A 17,808-nucleotide genomic window follows, 5' to 3' on the forward strand; every position below is an offset into this window, starting at 1 on the left:
CCCACTCCGATGTCCCTTGCCACAGAGAAAGCCTGTGTGGCAGCACAGTGCTCTGTGAGTGGAGGGAGACTTCACCCTCTTTCTTGACAGAGATGAAAACCATGCTCCGCACCAGCATGGGGGATGAATCCTGGCTGGAACGTTTTAAAGCAAGTGGACATTTTATACTGAAGTGAACAGACACTCGAGTCAGCAAATGGGTTGCCTTATTCCTGTAACACATCCACATGAGCCATCCCAGTGATGTCAATGGAATTGTGAGTGAGAGTGTAAGCAAAGTCTGGATGAGCTCTCCGCTGACATCTAGTGATGAGCTATGGAAAAAAACTTCAAAAGCTGATCTCATCTGCATGGACATCCCTACCCTCCTAGGTGCTCAGCATGATGGGACTGCTTGCCCAAATGATCACTTGTGGCTGGTGTTGGATCTCCAGTCTCCTTGTTATTGGGGCAGGAGTAATAAAGGGTTGCTATCCTTGTTGTGTGAACCGAGGGCAACAGAACTGTACCTGGCATACCCCAATGGAGGGACTCACCCTCAACTGAACAGCACTCGCTAGGCCGGGGACATGGGTTCCAAAGCCCAAAGAGTTGAGAGAAGGTGGGGGGCAGGTATTTGTATGTGGTGGTGTAGGCTGTGTTTAAGAGTCCTAGATACCACTTGATCCTTCTTGTCCCCATGGTATAATAAAAGAGCTAATTTAGATTCAGCTGAGAGTCTTATTATATGCTGCAGAGCTGAAATCACTGATATCTAGGTGTAAGTATTAGACCTACTTTGGGACAGTGTCTCAATTACAAGAGACTGCCCAGTGTGCACTAATGGTGAGGCTTCCCCCACTAACAGTTGAAATCACTGAGAGCTGTGTTAAGTGTTGGGGGGGCCTTGGAGACATCTTGGTGAGTGGACAGCTGGTGGAGAGGTGTGGCAAGTGGCTAGCAGGGTGGCCTGCAGAGAGTGTTAGCTACAAGATCTAGAATGGATAAGGCAGCAGGGAGCCCCTAACAATAAATGAGCTCTCATTCCTTTACAGTGAGACCAGTATCTCTGATCTGGTTGGCTATCACCCTCTACCATGTATTCAGCAAGCTTTGCAATGGAAAAAGAAAAACAATCTGGCTGTCACCTGTTCAGAGCCTGGAAAAGAATAACCTAGTACAGTACCTGAAAGCTGACAAGCATCCAAAATAAGTTTTCGATCCCTGACTGCTTCGTTCCCTAGTAAAGTCACTTCCTGCAGCTGGCAATCTTGCAAGGACTTCAGCTGTAAACTATAAGCTTTCCCACTCCAGTTTGAATGCATAAGTGTCTTTCCAGGCCACTCTCCCTCTTCTGCACTCAGCCCCACTCCCACCCAGGCAGAAATCTGTGGGGAGGCACGTGTCCCCATGTGACCCCCCTCCACTCCCCACATATCACCTCAGCTCTCTGCTATGTGAGATAGAGGTGAAGAGAAATCAAGACTCCTCCATGAACAACCATAAACTAGCACCCTGTCCCTTCCGCTCCCACAGCTGCAGGTACCTGCTTGGCAGTAGGTGTCCGCAGCCCTCTCCGGCCTGGGCCATGCCTGCAGTGGAGAGGCAACGGGAGAAGTAAGCGGGAAGGAGCTGTGAGGCGAATGGGGGCAAGTTGGTGCTGGCTTGGAGCGGGTGTGGAAGGTGCAGGGGGAGCAGAAAAGGTGCCAGAGGCAACACGTGGGGTGGTCACGTCCCCCCCCCAACCCTTGTCAGACTTTGCTTGGCATTACCTTTGGCTCTATATGCATGACATTCTATGTACGTAAAATACACTATAATTGCAGATACGCCTTTGGCCTTAATTAACAGAAAGCCTGAATCAGCATAGCAATGACAAGAAGATCTACCTCTTTGACTAACAGATTCCTGAGTTCCTGTGTTTGTGACTGTGAGTCCACACAAACTGGCCTGGAGGTACGGTACACTGGGCAGCGATGGAGGCGCCCATTGACAAGAGGACAAATAGTCTCACAAATCCTCCCACCTCCAGATTTTGACATACCTATGTACAGGCCCTTGTGTCACTGGTGGGTAACTGGAGTGTCACAGAAATATAGGCTCAGCCCAGGGGCCCATCACGGATAGTGTTTATCTCTAATAGCAACAAATAGGGAACATTTCTGAGGAAGACAAACCAGCATCTCCCAAACACACTACTTTCTTCACATTGTTTGATTGCTGAGTGTGTATGTACTGAATGTCTTAGTTTCTATAACTACTGCTTTGCTTAAATTCAGTTGCATTGATGCAGGCTGGATCATCATTGTTTCCTATCAGCAGCCATCTTGTTTCACACGTCAGACTTCTTGGTTAGGTACATTTTCTTCTGCTCTTTCATCTGTAAAAATTGGGAGAAACTCTTGTGAGAACAGCCTAGACGCAATTCCCTCTTTAAAAAAGAAATGTCTGAAGCCAGGTTAGCGGCAGCTGGGTGATGGCGAGCTTGCTCCTGCTCTTTCTCACACCAATATAAAAAAGAATCCATGACAGTCTGTGATATTATACCAGTGTAAAATGGTTGTCAATTAGATCAGAACCAGGCCCAGTGTGTATCTGTTGGGATACAGTACAGGCAAAGCACAGCCTGTGGTGATGCCAGCTTCCCCTGAATGGCCTTGCCAAGGTACCTCAACTCTGACCTAGTGGAACTGCCTCTGGGGCCGAGGGGGATTCTGTCACTGTGATTCCATAGGGGCTGGTGTATGGTACAAAGGCTTTGCCAATTTGCCAATAGCTGCACTGGCAAAGCCCCCGATGGAGACACAGCATGTTCCGACAAGAGACATTCTCTACCGCCATAGTTCATAGATTCCTACATTCCAGGGCCAGAAGGGACCATTGTAAACTTCTAATCTGACCTCCTGTGTGACACAGGCCATTAAACATGCCCAGAATAATTCCTTTTGAATTAGAGCATATCTTTAAAAAAAAAAATCCAACAGTGATTTGAAAATGGCTATTGATGGAGAATCTACCATGGGCCTTCTTCCAATGGTTAGTTACCTTCACTGTTAAAAACTTGCATCATATTGCAGTCTGAATAGTTCAACCATCTCTCCTAACAACACAAACCATCCAGGCAAAAGGGCCCCTTTACCACAATAAACTGCAGCTACATAATCATACCTATTCTGGAAAAATGGCTATTTTTTTTCACATCCCAACCAACATAGCTATGCTGACCAAACTTTACAGGCCAGACCTGGCCTCCGTCTGTAGCCTGTCAGTTCACACTGCCAGTGATGAGATGCAGTGGGAGAGCTGGGTGGGTTGTCAGAACGGGAAGCAAACAGGACATTGCAGATGAATATAGAGGGGCAGAGGCTGAGTTTCAGTAGGTTTAATATGCGTGGGTAGAGCTGTGTGATGGTTTGAAGGAGTGGTTCAGTTGAGGGTGGCAGCACTGAAATAGGAGGTTCGGGGTCCATCAGCTGAGCTGTATGGTGTCCCAGGACTTGCAGGGGTACTTTAGATCAGGAGTTAGATACTTTTCATAGCTGTGTGTACTCCCGGAACATATTTGCTTGGATTTCTGCAGGTCAGAACTGAGGTGTGTTTTGGCAGAGCTGCAGGGGAGAAGCACATATAGCCAGTCCATGCAATGCATGACATTGGGTTCTTATCAGCTTTTCATTGTGAAAAGCACTAAAATGTAACAAAGCAATCAAATCACAGCGATATTGGGCTAAATTCAACCCTGACACAACGCCAGTAATTTCAGCTGAACTATACACCGAATGAACTTGACCCATGATTAGATAAAATATGAACGATGGAAAGGCTTACGATTATCTCCAAATTGAAGGAGTGTCCTTAATAGGTCTGCAAAATTCCCTCTGGCCATTGCTAGGAAAATGAAGGGGGAAAGGGATTGGCATTAGAAAATGTATGAAACCATTAGATGATTTAATTTCAGAAACTATAGTGCATCATTGAAAACAGATTTTAGCAGTGCTGCCTTCACTGTGTTGACCAAGACAATGAATGAGAGGCAACATCCCATTATGAGTGCAGACACAGGAAAGGACTACATTTTGATTTTGACTGGGGTCAGTCACGTATTTCCGTGCAGCCCTCTGCATGGTTCCCTGATCACTTGTATACCAGGGGCAGGGCTGTCTTACGTGTATTTGAAGTTCTTTCTCTGGGCTGGATTTGGCACTGCTAGCCAAAGCTTTACTTTAAATGCCATCTGAAATTTAGCAAGAGATTAACCCTTTGCCTGGCTTGAGACTAATGGCAAAGGGTAACATTTTCAAATATGCCTATGTTAGTTAGGAGCCCTGGTCCCACTGACTTTAAGTGGGACTCAAAAACATGTCCTGGGGACACTTTTAAACAATATTTTTCTGTTAATGTAGGGGCTGGTCTTTACTGGGGGTAGAATTGGACCATTGGGGCTGGGAGTTACACCTCTCCAACATCATTATTTTGCATGGTAGGATACATTCTATGGATATGACTGAAAAGCACAAGGTACTTTAGTGCAGGAAAAAGATACCCTTGATTGCCTGGTGGACAAGCAGGGACACTCTACTCTCCTACTGTCTCCATTACAAGTTCTCATGCTCTTTAGGGGGTGCAAGGTAAGGTCTGTTGGGTGTTACAAGTTTGTATTTGTTCATTTGTATGGAATCAGTCTCCACCAAGGATCATGCAAACTTCCCATTTTGTTCTTGGGTGTAGCATTACGTGTTAGGTTTCAGTCATGAAGAACTATAGGCTGGAATGGACTCTACCTAGTTTGTAGCATGGAGGGGTTCAAGTGCACACAAATACTGGCTAAATCAAGCCAGTAAGCTCAAGAGGAGAGTAAGGATGTGTCTACACTGCAAAAAGAGGTGTGTTCCTAACACAGGTTAGGTAACTCAGGCTAAAATAGCAGTGAAGATGCAGCAACTCTACTTTTAATTTGGGATAGCAGCTAGAGTGCATGCCTAAAGGGATATGTCTACACCACAGCTAGTCGCAAGCCTCCTAACCTGGGTAGACAGACGTGTGCTAGTAATAGCAGTCTGGACATTGTGGCTCAGACTCTCGAGCCCACCTGACCCCTGGGTTTGAGCTCGGGTGGTTAGCCTGATTCTTGCTGGAGCTACAACCTCCATATCGCTATTTTCAGCATAATAGCTTGAGCCCATCTAGTGTGAGTCTGTCTATACAGGCTGGAAGGCTCACATACAGCTGCCATGTAGACATACCCCAGGAGTTGAATTTGAGCTGGTAATCCAAGTTGCCATGTTTTCACTGCTATTTTAATCTGAACAAAGAGCTTTTCTTTTGCAATGTAGACATATCCTTAAGCAGCAGCATTCCTCCCTCTTCTAAACTCATGGCATTGGTTTGCACTAGACATTTTAATCTCAAAGGATTTTGTTACCAATTAACTTTTAGTAGCTAACACATTTACAAAGGCTGGCATGGACACTCCCAACGTTTGTTCCAGGCTGCCACCTTTAAGAGTGGATTAGCTGAGTTTGTGGCACTAGCAGGTCTGGCTCTAGGATTTTTGCCACCCCAAGCAAAAAAAATTTTGGCTGCCCCCCTTTTTTGTGTGCTCCCCTCCCGCTCCCCCAGCTCCACCTCTTCCCAACCCCTTCCCCAAATCTCTGGCCCTGCCTCCTCCCCCGGGTGTGCTGCATTCAACCCCCCACTGCTTCCTGCGGCTCCCCCACCCGCAACCCTCCACCCTAGCTCACCTCCGCTCCGCCTGCTCCCCTGAACATGCCGCCGCTCTGCTTCTCCCCCTCCCTCTCAGGCGAGGGAGAAGCAGCGCGTTCAGGGGAGCAGGCGGAGTGGAGGTGAGCGAGGGTGTGGGGGGGAGTGCAGGAAGTAAAGGGGGAGGGTAGAGGAACCGCTCCCCGCCCCAGCTCGCCTCCGCTCCGCCACGCCGCCACCCCCGAGCACGCCGCCGCTCGGCTTCTCCTCCCTCCCAGGCTTGCCACGCGAAACACCTGCGCATGGCAAGCCTGGGAGGGAGGAGAAGCCGGGCGGCGGTGGCGGAGTGGAGGCGAGCTGGGGCAGCGGGGGCACATTTCTAGGGGTGGCATGGCCGGCGCCGGAATGCCGCCCCTAGAAATGTGCCTCCCCAAGCACCTGCTTGTTTTGCTGGTGCCTAGAGCCGGCCCTGGGTACTAGCTCCTAGCAAATGACTTTTTGAAACTCAGCAAGTGCAGATCAGACAGGCTTCGCCCTTAATGTGTATTTTCAGACTGTACCTCGCTGGCGGTACTTGTAGTATAGAACAGCTGCAAAAGAGCAGAGAACCAGAAAGAGGAGCACTAGAATGGTGGCAACATGCTCTTTCGTGGTCTTCGGAATTCCTGGATCTGGAAAAAAAACAGGTGTGTTAATAAGGACTCAGAAACATTACGGTGACAACCAAAGCCGTAGCATGTTTAAAGCAGTAATTCATAGCGGGATGATTTGTGGGTCATACGGTACATTCGGCAGATGTTGAGGGTAACTTTTGTGATCTTGTTTTTAGCTTACATGGAGTAAAATTTTCAAACGTGCCTAAGTGGTTTAGGAGAGGCATTTGACTTGCCATAAAACTTGAGCAGCTAGAGGCTAGATCCACAAAGAGACTTAGGCATCTTGTTACCCAGTGCAATCCACAGCCCTGAGTTAGGCACCCAACTCCATATGCAGTGCTTGGGGACAGTTGGGAGCCTAAGAAAGGGATCTGCAAAAGCCAGCACACAGAGCAAGGAGCTGCCTAAACTAGCCAATGGGAAATAGTTTGGCACCAATCTCCATGTGCGATTGACAGCCATGAACCCTCTCCTGACGTCAGATGCCTAAGACCTTTCTTGTACAAAATGCACTGCCCACACTGCTCTGTATTATAAAAATACCTAGAATAATCTAGCATGTAAAGCAGATGCATGTGACATATTATTCAAAAATCTCTGCTTTACCTGCAGACAGCTATTCCTGGAACATTATGTTGGTGGTGCTCAATAATAATGGTATAAGAACTAGTACTCTGAGAACTTCCAGTCACCCCTTTCCAGTTGGGGAGCAAGAATTCTGCACAAGACAACTGCTAAAGTTTCATCATCAGGGGATGATTGATTTGTGGCTGAAACTCAAAGTATTTCTGCAATATCTTATACCTGTGGTTGAAGTAAAATGAACGTAATCAGCGACTGCTTTGTGGGCACTAAGGCACTTGGTTTTGTTTCTCTTGGTGTGCACATCATACATCACAGTACAGCAATACTCTGAGGCAGCTAAGCTCGGTTTCACATGGAGAGTGCTGGTAAGGCTGGTTAAGCCACCTTCTGCTTCCTCAGATACTAGGCTTGCACTGCCCGTCAGGTTAGTCCCTTGGCCATCGAACCAATGGATCTCCCTTTGTTGATGCCCTATAGGTGACAGACAGGTGAACTTTGTTCCGTTCCTAGTGAGATTAGGCTCAGTTTCTGGAGCTGAAAGAAACACAGTGTTGGTTATGGCTTGTGCAATATCTCTTGCTTTTTTCCACAATAGGTGACTAGGGGTCCTAATTAATAGCTAACCTATGGGTCAAATTCAGCTTTGGCGTGTGTGGGTAACTCCACTGAAGTTCAGTCGAGGATGAATTGGCCCTAGAACTGTGTAACAACAGTCCTGGCTGGATTTCTGTGGGGACAGAGCTAAAGAATCTGGTGCTAGGGTGGGTCACAACTGCACCTTATACCACACGTGTGAGTACAGCTGGGGAAAAAAGGGAAAGTGACAAAAAAAGAAAAGTGGATTGAGGCGTCACTAAAGATTCTGGAGATGGCAGGGAGTTTATAAACAGAAATGGTTTCTGCCAGGGTGGTTTGGGTGTCCGTTTACACCTCATTGATTTCTCTAAACGTTTTATATTGTGGGTGAACCTCTAATGTGGAGGGTTTGACAGCCATGACTTCAGTCACACACAGTGCAGCCATGTGCTCTACAGGCTTCCCTCACCCAGCAATTCAACTGCCCTCGGTCCTTTTCTCAGCCCCCTGTGTCTGGTCCAGTGCTCACCTGTGTGACTCCTGCTATTCTAGCCATGGCTGTCGCAACCCCAGCTTTCCTACACCCCAGACAATTGCTCCCACTTGGGAAGTTTTAGATCCTGGCCTCCTCACTCTGCTCCCTTATTCCACAGGCCCCATCCTCAGGAGCAGGAGGCTTGCTGATCAATACAGTAGGTGCCCTTTGAAGGCCAATGCAGGAAACCTCAGTCAACCCTAGCTCCATGCTAGTCTTGGTTAACAAACTTTTAGTTTACTGACTGCAGGTAAACCCAGGAATTAACTCCTTTAGTGTGGATCTAAAGGTGCCCTCTTTCCCCTCTCGCTTACCAGAAAGTCTCATTACAGATCCCAGGTCAGACTTCCTCCACAGCTCTACCAGTGCATCACAACCCTCTCTGGCAGCATTCATCTGTTCCTGTGCTGTTATACATGGGCTAAATAGTGGCTTTGCCCTGAGCAAAAAGCAGCATGTAGCCGCACTGACCCAGGAGCAGACTTGGAACTCAGAGACTCACAATCTGGTCCCCAGTTTCCTAAGGGCTCAAGGAAAAGGGAAGAGAGGGGGGATAATCTATGCCAGGCCTCTACCTGGCAAAGGATACTTCCGCTTGCACACAGGAGGCAGCTGCATTGGGTGATATATTTGGGGGAAGGGCACAACCAAACTTCTCTGCAACTGTTGTGGCTGCTCTCCCACCCTGCACTGGTACCCATGACATAGGCAACAGGCACAAGGGAACGGCGTGCCTTAACCCTGGGTGGCTATACAGTAAAGGCCACAATCTGGCCCTAAACAAGCTAATATAATACAAATGATTGGAACAGGGAGAAGAACACAGTTCAGTTCCGTGTCTCTATTGAGCTAGAACCTTGACACTTGGTGAGCTCACTCATGGAGTGCTGAGTACAAGAACAATAAATGCTGAGCTTTCACCTGTCCATCACAGGTCACCAAACAGTCACCACTCTTTTATGGTATTTCAACCATTTAAGACAATGGGGCTGTGCAGGGCCTAACTCAGTGTTTGAAATGTTTTATGTATTCTCAAAACCTCTTTATTTTATCAAAAACCTCTAGTGCTGCTAATTGTCCTTTGAAAACTAATCCATGGTCTAACTGAACTTATTCATTAAAATGCTCAAAAAAGTAACTGAAATCTGGAGTAGCTTTATTATAGTGTCCATGGTCCCATCTGTGTTGTGAGTTTACCTGTAATCTCAAGGGTTGTACATCCATGGTGTTCCCCAGCATCAGAATAAAGATACCATTCATAACCTCCTTGATCAGTTGCTTTTACTTCCTGTATGTGCACTTCAGAAATGTTGTGTTGTAGCACCAACCTAATTCTTCCTTCTTCACTAGAATTCTTTTTTTTCCAAGTGTTAATAACAGTTTCTAAGCACAAGTTCTGTTTATTACAATTTTTACAGCGCTTAACAACCACATTTGTAATATTCTTGTTACTAATGCATGAAATCGTTGCCATTTTGTTATATTCTGTCTTGACATCACTGCATTTGAAGGTTGCAAGTTCTGAGGGAGGCAGGGGAAAAAAGAACACAAATCATTACTCAAGCAGAAATCATTAAGTGAAAAACAAGTGTTTGATTGCTAAAATATAGAACAGGTTTAAGTGGAGAAAACTTGTATCCGTTAGAGACCATTTGGCCATATTCTCTCCCAAGTTACACCTGTGCTACCTTACATAAGCAAATATGTGTAACTGAGCACAGAATTTTAATATGGGCTAAACTAATCTCTAGTGTAATTCCACTGATGTCTGCGGAATTACCCTTGTGGTGAATGTGCCCTAAGATAACAGACAACTGATGGCCAGCATTTAAATCTACTTTATCCAAAGAGCATTTCCAGTGGATGGAGTAGCACTGTTAGCTTATTAGCACATCTTAGACTCAGTCTTAGTCTGGAATCTTGGGGCTCAGTAGACAGGGGTTCTACCAGGAGAGCCAAAGTGGAGGTTCCTTATTGGCTGAGCCAGAGGGAGCAGTGACCACCTGTCTGAGTTTACAGGAGACAAATGGGATATAACGATTGCTCTAAAACCGATCTGCTGGCTGATTCCAAACCATGCTGGTTGTGGTGGGAATGGAGCTGGAGGGAAGAGGTGATTCTGTGGTTTGCAGTATCCCCTTAGACTATCAGTACTGTAATGTCTCTTCTTGCCAAGCTGCTAGTCCCTCTCCGCGGAAGGCTCTAGCTTCAGTTCTTTCGTAGCCTAACTCGGTTTCCTCCTTGCCCTCGCCCCAGCTCATTGGGTTGCTGGTTTTAATTGTTAACAGTTCAGCTTTCTCCTTGGAGCATAAAATACATATTATTGTGTGAAGAGAGACCAACACAGTAAAATGAGGTGACTTACGGCCGTAGGAGGCACTTGAGAAAACTGACAGGAACAGGAGGCATACAGCTGTTTTCTGGAGGGAGCCCATCAGGCGTGTGTCTCAGATGTCTGAGATCCTGAGGTGAAAGATGCTATAGAAATCCAATGTTTTGGTATTATTCTATCAGAGCAGAAGAGGTGACATCAATTTCCTGGGTATAAACTTAATTTACAGCCTTTAGAATTCCCGTCCCCTTCTCATCCTGTTTAATCTCCTTTTCACCAGCAACAAAACGACCCCTCACCACAGGCCTTTTGCCGAAAGAAGAACCCATTGTACAACACAGTAAATGCCTTTGGATGATGACTGGGCAGCAGTCATTCCTGCAGGAATTTGACCTGAGACTCATTACTAAACCACTGAGCAGTTTTCCGACTCTAATAACTTCCCTGAACAGCTACCATGGCTGAGATTTGAACCAGTGACTCAGGTGCTAAGCTGTTGGATCCTCAATCACTATCCTGAGACCCATTGAGCTCTCAGAAAATAGGAAACGGAAGACATATTTATTTTTCATCTGAATTTGGTGATGCTAAATAATGAAATTCCTGTACTTTTCATTTTAAACCACCAAAGGGTGCGCTGCGTTCCATTAACAAGTGACAATGCACAAAATGTATGTTGTTTTGCACTTCTAATCTTTGCAAGTTTCAGGTGCCCTATCCTCCCATCTCAGGCTACTGGCAACTCCTAAGGAAGTTCCTCTCTGTTTCACAGCACTTAAGTATATGGAGGATGCTCTACATAAATAAACGTCATTATTTAGAGGGATACTGCTAACATGAAAACAATCTTATTTTTCTCTGAAAATTTTGCAGCTACTATTCTCACAAGAAGAAAAGGAGTATTTGTGGCACCTTAGAGACTAACAAATTTATTTGAGCATAAGCTTTCGTGAGATACAGCTCACTTCATCGGATGCATTCCTCCACTGAATGCATCCGATGAAGTGAGCTGTATCTCACGAAATCTTACCGCCTGGGTACAGTCCATTTTTTCTAATTCAATTCTACAATACCCATCTGTCTTTTTCTTACACAGGTTTGCCGTAATGATTAGCCTACATGACTGGAGTGGCCTCTTAGTTTGGCCTGAAAAAAAGCCATAATTTTTGAGGCATTCAAAGGTTGCCTCAAAAGACTAGACCCTTCATAGCTAGGGCCTCATTTCCCCACCTTTACCCCAGTGCAAGCTTGGAGGAACTCTGTAAAGTCAATGGAGGTAACACCTGTGTCTAACTGATGAAGGTGAAGGGAAGATTACGGCCCCATCATTTATTTCATGGCACTTTACTCTCCAAGAGAAACTGAAAGTTTATCATTTGCCAGCCCAGGCTCCACAGCTCTCAGTTGTACTCCAGACTCCTTTGGCAGAAGTTTGGGAACAAGGCTGAGCTTCAGGCTGTTTTTCACTGTCTAAGAAGCAGTTTGCACATCTCTACTCAACTGGCCTGATTCTGTGAGATCAGGGCTGAGCATTGCCGGCTGACAGTGACACCAATGGCAGTTGGGGGTGGGGAGCTGAGAGAGAGAGATGGAACCATAAGTCACCTTTGAATTCTTCACCGAGGTCACAAGGAGGTTTGGCTACTAAATCCATGGGCGGAATTCACCCCTGGTGTAAGTGGGTGCAATTTACATCAACTTCAGGGGGCGCTGCACCTGCTTATGTCAGGATGAATTTAGGGCTACAAGCCAACGCTGAGGTCAGTCGTGTCACGTGTAAATCAGTGTAGCTCTGACTTCAGTGGCACGATGCCAATTGACACCTGATGAGGAACTGATCCTAGATGTTTAATCGTATCTCAGGAGGCTCCAGAGGTGAAGCTATTCCAGCAAAAGTCAGTGGGACATTAACAAGATGCTCGGTACTTTTCGTGTCCATTTGTCAATAAAAATGGATTTAAGAAAAAAAAGATAAGCCAGAGTCACTAACATGGGACCTTTTAATGTATGGTAGAGAATTAAAAACTACCATGCAGGGGGCTGGAGAACAGCTTCTACCTGTCTATGGCTGAAAGATGAACTGTCAGGCTGGAGGGAGGTTACTAGTGGAGTTCCTCAGCAATCAGTCTTAGTACTAGTCTTATTTAACATTTTTATTACCTACCTTGGCACATCAAGAGAGGTATTTACAATAGAGACAGGGAAGTGTTACTATTGTTATACAAGGCACTTTGAGACCTCATCTAGAATATTGTGTGCAATTCTGGTCTCCCATGTTTAAGAAAGATGAATTCAGATGGGATCAGGTGCCGAGAGGGGCTACTAGGATGATCTGAGAAATGGAGAACCTGCCTTATGAGAAGATAATCAAAGAGCTTGGCTTGTTTAGCTTAACCAAAGGAAGGCTGAGGGGAGAGAGGATTACTCTCTGTAAATACCTCAGAGGGATAAATACCAGGAGGGAAAGGAGTTATTTAAGTTAAGCACCGATGAGGACACAAAAACAAATGGATATAAACTGGCCATCAACAAGTTTAGACTTGAAATTAGATGAAGGTTTCGAACCATCAGAGGAGTGAAGTTCTGGAGCAGCCTCCGAAGGAGAACGGTGGGGGGGAGGGGAGGGACAAAAAACCTAACTGGCTTCAAGACTGAGCTTGAGAAGTGAATGGAGGGGATGGTATGATGAGGGATGGGGAGGGCTCTGAATTACTACAGAGAATTCTTTCCCAGGTACCTGCCGGACATACTCAGGATCTAACTGATCTCCATATTTGGGGTCACGAAGGAATTTTCCCCCAGGTCAGATTGGCAGAAACATTGGGGAGTTTTCACCATCCTCTGCAGCATGGGGCACAGGTCACTTGCAGGTTTAAATAAGTATAAATGGTGGATTCTCTGTAACTTAAAGTCTTTAACCCATGATTTGAGGACTTCAGTAACTCAGCCAGAGGTTAAGGGTCTATTACAGGAGTGTGTGGGTGGGTGGGGTGAGGTTCTGTGGGCTGCAACGTGCAGGTCAGACTAGAAGATCATGATGGTCCCTTCTGACCTTAAAGTCTATGAGTAAGGTTTCCTCCTGCATGAACTGAATTCCTAAATCTCATGAACCCTTGTTCTTTGCCACGGCATGATTTGCTTAGCCAAAGCCTATCCTGTTTTGGGTTTTTAATTGACTAAAACCTTGCCGGGTAATAGGACAGATAAGTGAGACATCTCATATTTTGTATGATGTCCTTCGCTGAGCCACACACACATTTCTTGTGTTTCCAGATTTGAGCTGGAAAACTAGGGAGGGTTTTTCTGATAAGCCTCGCTTCTGGCAAGGCTACCTATACCCTGGGCTAAATTCAGCCCTTGGGTAGCTCCACTGAAATTAATGTGATGGGTTTGGCCTCCTGTGAACTGCTTTTCGCAAAAGAACAAGAGCAAATATCAAAAATGAGAGGTGGGAAAGGGGGGGAATTAACCAAAGAAGGAATGGAGTTTGGGAGATAATGAATCAGACTCTCTGGCCCTAATTAGAAAGCTCAGAGCTCAGATAGAAAAGGGTTATGAGTGCATGAATTTTCTTCATCAGCTGCAACCTTTTTGTGTCTCTCATTTTTCCCTGAGTTTGCTTTTGTGTTTTGCATTTCATTTGCTATACACAAGCCCTGTGTTTATTAAGACAGAAATAAACAGATTAATCTAGTGACCCAGAGATCAGTCTTTTAATACTGGGAATATACAATGTTGATACAACGTTAATCAAGGGTCACATCCTGCAACCCTTACTCTGGCAAAGCACCCAGTGAAGTCAGGGGGATTTTTCTTGAGTGAACACTTAGGACTGCAGGGTTTGGCTCAGTAAAAATAAAACTAAGGATTTGAAAGTGCTTCCCAAATAATATGCAGATAATTCTCACAGCCCAGTTGTTCTACAGATAGATAAACTGAGGCACAAAGAGGCCATCGGTGTTGCTCAGGATCACAAGGTGATTCTATGGCAAAGGGAAGAATATAAAGCAGAGATGAAATAATGGTTCCTATTGAAATTAATAGCAAAATTCCCAATCGCATCAATGGAGCCAGGATTTCAGCTCAGGAGTCCCCAATCTTACACTGCTACTCTGATGACTAAACCTCACTTCCTCCCACCTTAAATTTTGGAGGCTTGCACGAACAAAGCCGGGGAACCAGTTCTAAGTACTGTAAGTGACAAGCAGAGGGCTAAATTCATTCCTGGTGTAATCCTCTGATGTCAGTAGAGTTACATCAGTGACTCATTTGTATCCATCTGTACAAAGGGGCATGGAGGACAAGACGTCCACTCAATGTGCAGCGGCAGGCTAAAAAGCAAACAGAATGTTGGGAATCATTAATAAAGGGATAGATGATAAGACCGAAAATATCCTATTGCCGCTATATAAATCCATGGTACGCCCACATCTTGAATACTGCGTGCAGATGTGGTTGCCCCATCCCAAAAAAGATATATTGGATTTAGAAAAGGTACAGAAAGGGGCAACAAAAATGATTAGGGATATGGAACAGCTTCCATATGAAGAGAGATTGATAAGACTGGGACTTTTCAGGTTGGAAAAGAGATGACTAAGGGGAGATATGATAGAGGTCTATAAATCATGAAAGGTGTGGAGAAAGTAAATAAGGAAGCGTTAATTACGCCTTCTCATAACACAAGATCACCAAATGAAATTAGAAGGCAGCAAGTTTAAAACAAACAAAAGGAAGAGCACAGTCAACCTGTGGAACTCCTTGCCAGAGGATGTTGTGAAGGCCAAGGCACTAACAGTTCAAAAAAAGAACTATATAAGTTAATGGAGGATAAGTCCATCAATGGCTATTAGGCAGGAATGTGTCCCTAGCCTCTGTTTGCCAGAAGCTGGGAATGGGTGACAGGGGATGGATAACTTGACGATTACCTGTTCTGTGCATTTCCTCTGGGGCATCTGGCATTGACCACTGTCAGAAGACAAGATACTAGGCTAGATGGACCTTTGCTCTGACCAAGTATGGCCATTTTTATGTCCTTATGACAAAGGGGAGATGGTGTTTAGGAGGGTGATAGACAATTAACAGGCTCCTGATCCCCCCTACACTAGGTAAATGCACCTCCATTTCACAACCCCCACTGCACATGCACACCAGGTGTTCATCCCATGACCTTTTTGGTGTCTGCTACAACAAATGGATAGGTGATGTAGATCTGGAGATCTCTGCTTTCCTGGGGGTTGACAGAGACCCCAGCAGTCCACCAGTTAAATATGAAGGCTGCTATCAGCCTTTTAAAAGGTAACTTGCTCCATATTTCAGACCCCCTTCAGTAGTGGCAGGTTTCAGAGTAGCATCCGTGTTAGTCTGTATTCACAAAAAGAAAAGGAGTACTTGTGGCACCTTAGAGACTAACAAATTTATTTGAGCATAAGCTTTCGTGAGCTACAGCTCACTTCATCGGATGCATTCGGCAGAATCAGACTTGCTGAAGAATTCAGGGATTGTTGAATTCCTCACACTCCAGCCTAAGTACCTGCTAGCTGTGAGATTCAATCCATAAACACCGTACGACAAGTGGAAAACACGAAACAAAATGTGAGATATTGAAGGCAACAAGGAAGTCAAGCCAACAAAAAATAACCAGCCCCAGAAAAGCCTTCCTTGAACTGCCATGCTGGGTCTGCAGCTTCGTTCTGACAATCCTACCTGGATTTATATTCACGTTAAGGGTCATTCCTGCTGAGTTACATCTGAAATGAATTGGGACCCATTAACTCAATTGGGGAAAACACTTTTCCCTGTCAGCCACACTACAAAATAAGCGCTACATCCTAAAAGAAAACATGCAAGAGGACGAGAAAGGACAACACACGACATGGCTCTGAGGAAAACAAAACATAGAAATCAGCAATTAACTGTGGCATCGGGATTCTGTGGGGAATTTGTATTAGACTCCATGGAAAAGAATGCAAAATAAGCTGAATATTTTAAAGCACATTTGCTCAAACCACTGGATAATACTCAAGAGTTGTTTACTGCTTGCAGCTTTTACAGAGATTTTAAATGAAAAGAGATGAGGCTGTGTGGAAAGTTAATTTTAAGTCAATACATCCCTGTAAACTAAATTGTTACTGGTTTGCTTCCAGCCCTGCTGCAGTCACAACAAATCTCCATATAAATCCATGCTGTAATGTAACTTTCAGTGCCTCCTACTTATCAAGATCAAGAGTTGCAAGAATTTTAATTGTAAAGTTATGCAAGCTATTAAAAACCATTCTTTTGCAAAACATCTACAAAATAACCACTTTAGGGAAAGGGGTCATCCCCTCCCCAAAAAAACCCGCAAACAGGATATGACAAATTGCATCAGTGTGATGGGGACACTCACCTGAGGATTAAAATTCTGCACGTGTTATAGTGATTCAGGACCTGACTGTTCATTGTTTTGCCCCTTATATGGTTATTCATACCTGTGTAAAGTGGCTGTCAGATGGGACCGTTTTGATAGGGTAACATTTTTTACCCACTTTGCACAGGTATAAATGGTGCAAAGACAGGAGAGAATCATGCAAAAATTTTGCTGAGCAGCACTCAAATGCAGAACATTTGTAGCACACCTGTTTCACAGGTTGTGTCTTTGCTGCAAAACATTGTGGTGTGTTTTTACATGGTTAGCAATCTGAATGTAAGCTCCTACTACTGACTATAATTTTTGCCTCCATGTAGTTAGTTGAGATAGATCCCAGATCAGGGGTGCTTGACCTCAACTAATTACAGAGAGAGGTAAAACTACATTGTGATATCTAACTCAACATGCAAGACAAACTACAAAACAACATACAAATATTTTGCAATCAAGACGTAGCCTTAGTCTCATCTCGTGGCAGGCAAAAGCAATCTTTGTGGGATTAAAATATTTGGGAAAATATTCAAAATTGCAGAGAATTGTTTGCATATCCTAAGCAACATGTCTAGAACACAAGCAACAAGGAACTTCCTTATACAGTATATATATATGTTCTAAAAGCGTGAGTTGCTCAGCTGATGACTTAGATTTTGAATATAAATTACTAATTTACTGTTTAAACTGGAAACCAGCAAGCTTTGCAATGGAAAAAAAAACAATCTGGCTGTCACCTGTTCAGAGCCTGGAACAAATAATCTAGTTCAGTACCTGAAAGCTGAGGAGCATTCAAAATAAGTTTTCGATCCCTGACTGCTTCGTTCCCTAGTAAAGTCACTTCCAGCAGCTGGCAATCTTGCAAGGACTTCAACTGTAAACTATAAGCTTTCCGACTCCAGTTTATTTTGCAGATGCTTCGGCCAATGGGGTTGTTTTCATAGCCTGGCAGGTGAGTAGAAGTGGGAATTTCCTACTTCGTGTTTATCCCTGAACTCACGGTATGAAATGAAATGAAAGCACTGGATTTCCCATCATAACATCAAGG

General features: G+C 44.9%; 1 protein-coding gene across 3 annotated transcripts; it reads right to left on the reverse strand.

Annotated features, from left to right (window-relative positions):
• Positions 1–2,091: 2,091 nt before the first annotated feature.
• On the reverse strand, positions 2,092–17,797 carry LOC119842999. Of its 3 annotated transcripts, none has more exons than XM_043497405.1 (7): positions 17,535–17,797; positions 10,397–10,509; positions 9,229–9,552; positions 7,140–7,454; positions 6,240–6,350; positions 3,809–3,867; positions 2,092–2,359 (listed from the first exon to the last, which is right to left on the reverse strand). In XM_043497405.1, exons 2-7 carry the CDS (start codon positions 10,464–10,466, stop codon positions 2,312–2,314), a joined length of 927 nt encoding a protein of 308 aa, XP_043353340.1. In that variant the 5' UTR covers positions 10,467–10,509; positions 17,535–17,797; the 3' UTR covers positions 2,092–2,311. The 3 variants fall into 3 exon arrangements, with proteins under 3 accessions (XP_043353340.1, XP_038227815.1, XP_043353341.1); XM_038371887.2 differs by having other exon boundaries at positions 3,808–3,867; positions 10,397–10,538; XM_043497406.1 differs by lacking the exon at positions 3,809–3,867 and having other exon boundaries at positions 10,397–10,538.
• Between the last annotated feature and the right edge of the window lie 11 nt (positions 17,798–17,808).

This window comes from Dermochelys coriacea, chromosome 14 (genome assembly GCF_009764565.3).
Source record: "Dermochelys coriacea isolate rDerCor1 chromosome 14, rDerCor1.pri.v4, whole genome shotgun sequence".
In the NCBI taxonomy this organism is placed as follows: domain Eukaryota; kingdom Metazoa; phylum Chordata; order Testudines; family Dermochelyidae; genus Dermochelys; species Dermochelys coriacea.

Coding starts and splice junctions, on each gene's coding strand:
- LOC119842999 (XM_043497405.1), bottom strand. CDS start 10,466: ATGGGCTCCCTCCAGAAAACAGCTGTATGCCTCCTGTTCCTGTCAGTT. Junction 7,455..9,228: donor TACAACCCTTGAGATTACAG/GTAAACTCACAA, acceptor TGTTTCTTTCAG/CTCCAGAAACTGAGCCTAAT. Junction 3,868..6,239: donor CTACAAGTACCGCCAGCGAG/GTACAGTCTGAA, acceptor TCATTTTCCTAG/CAATGGCCAGAGGGAATTTT.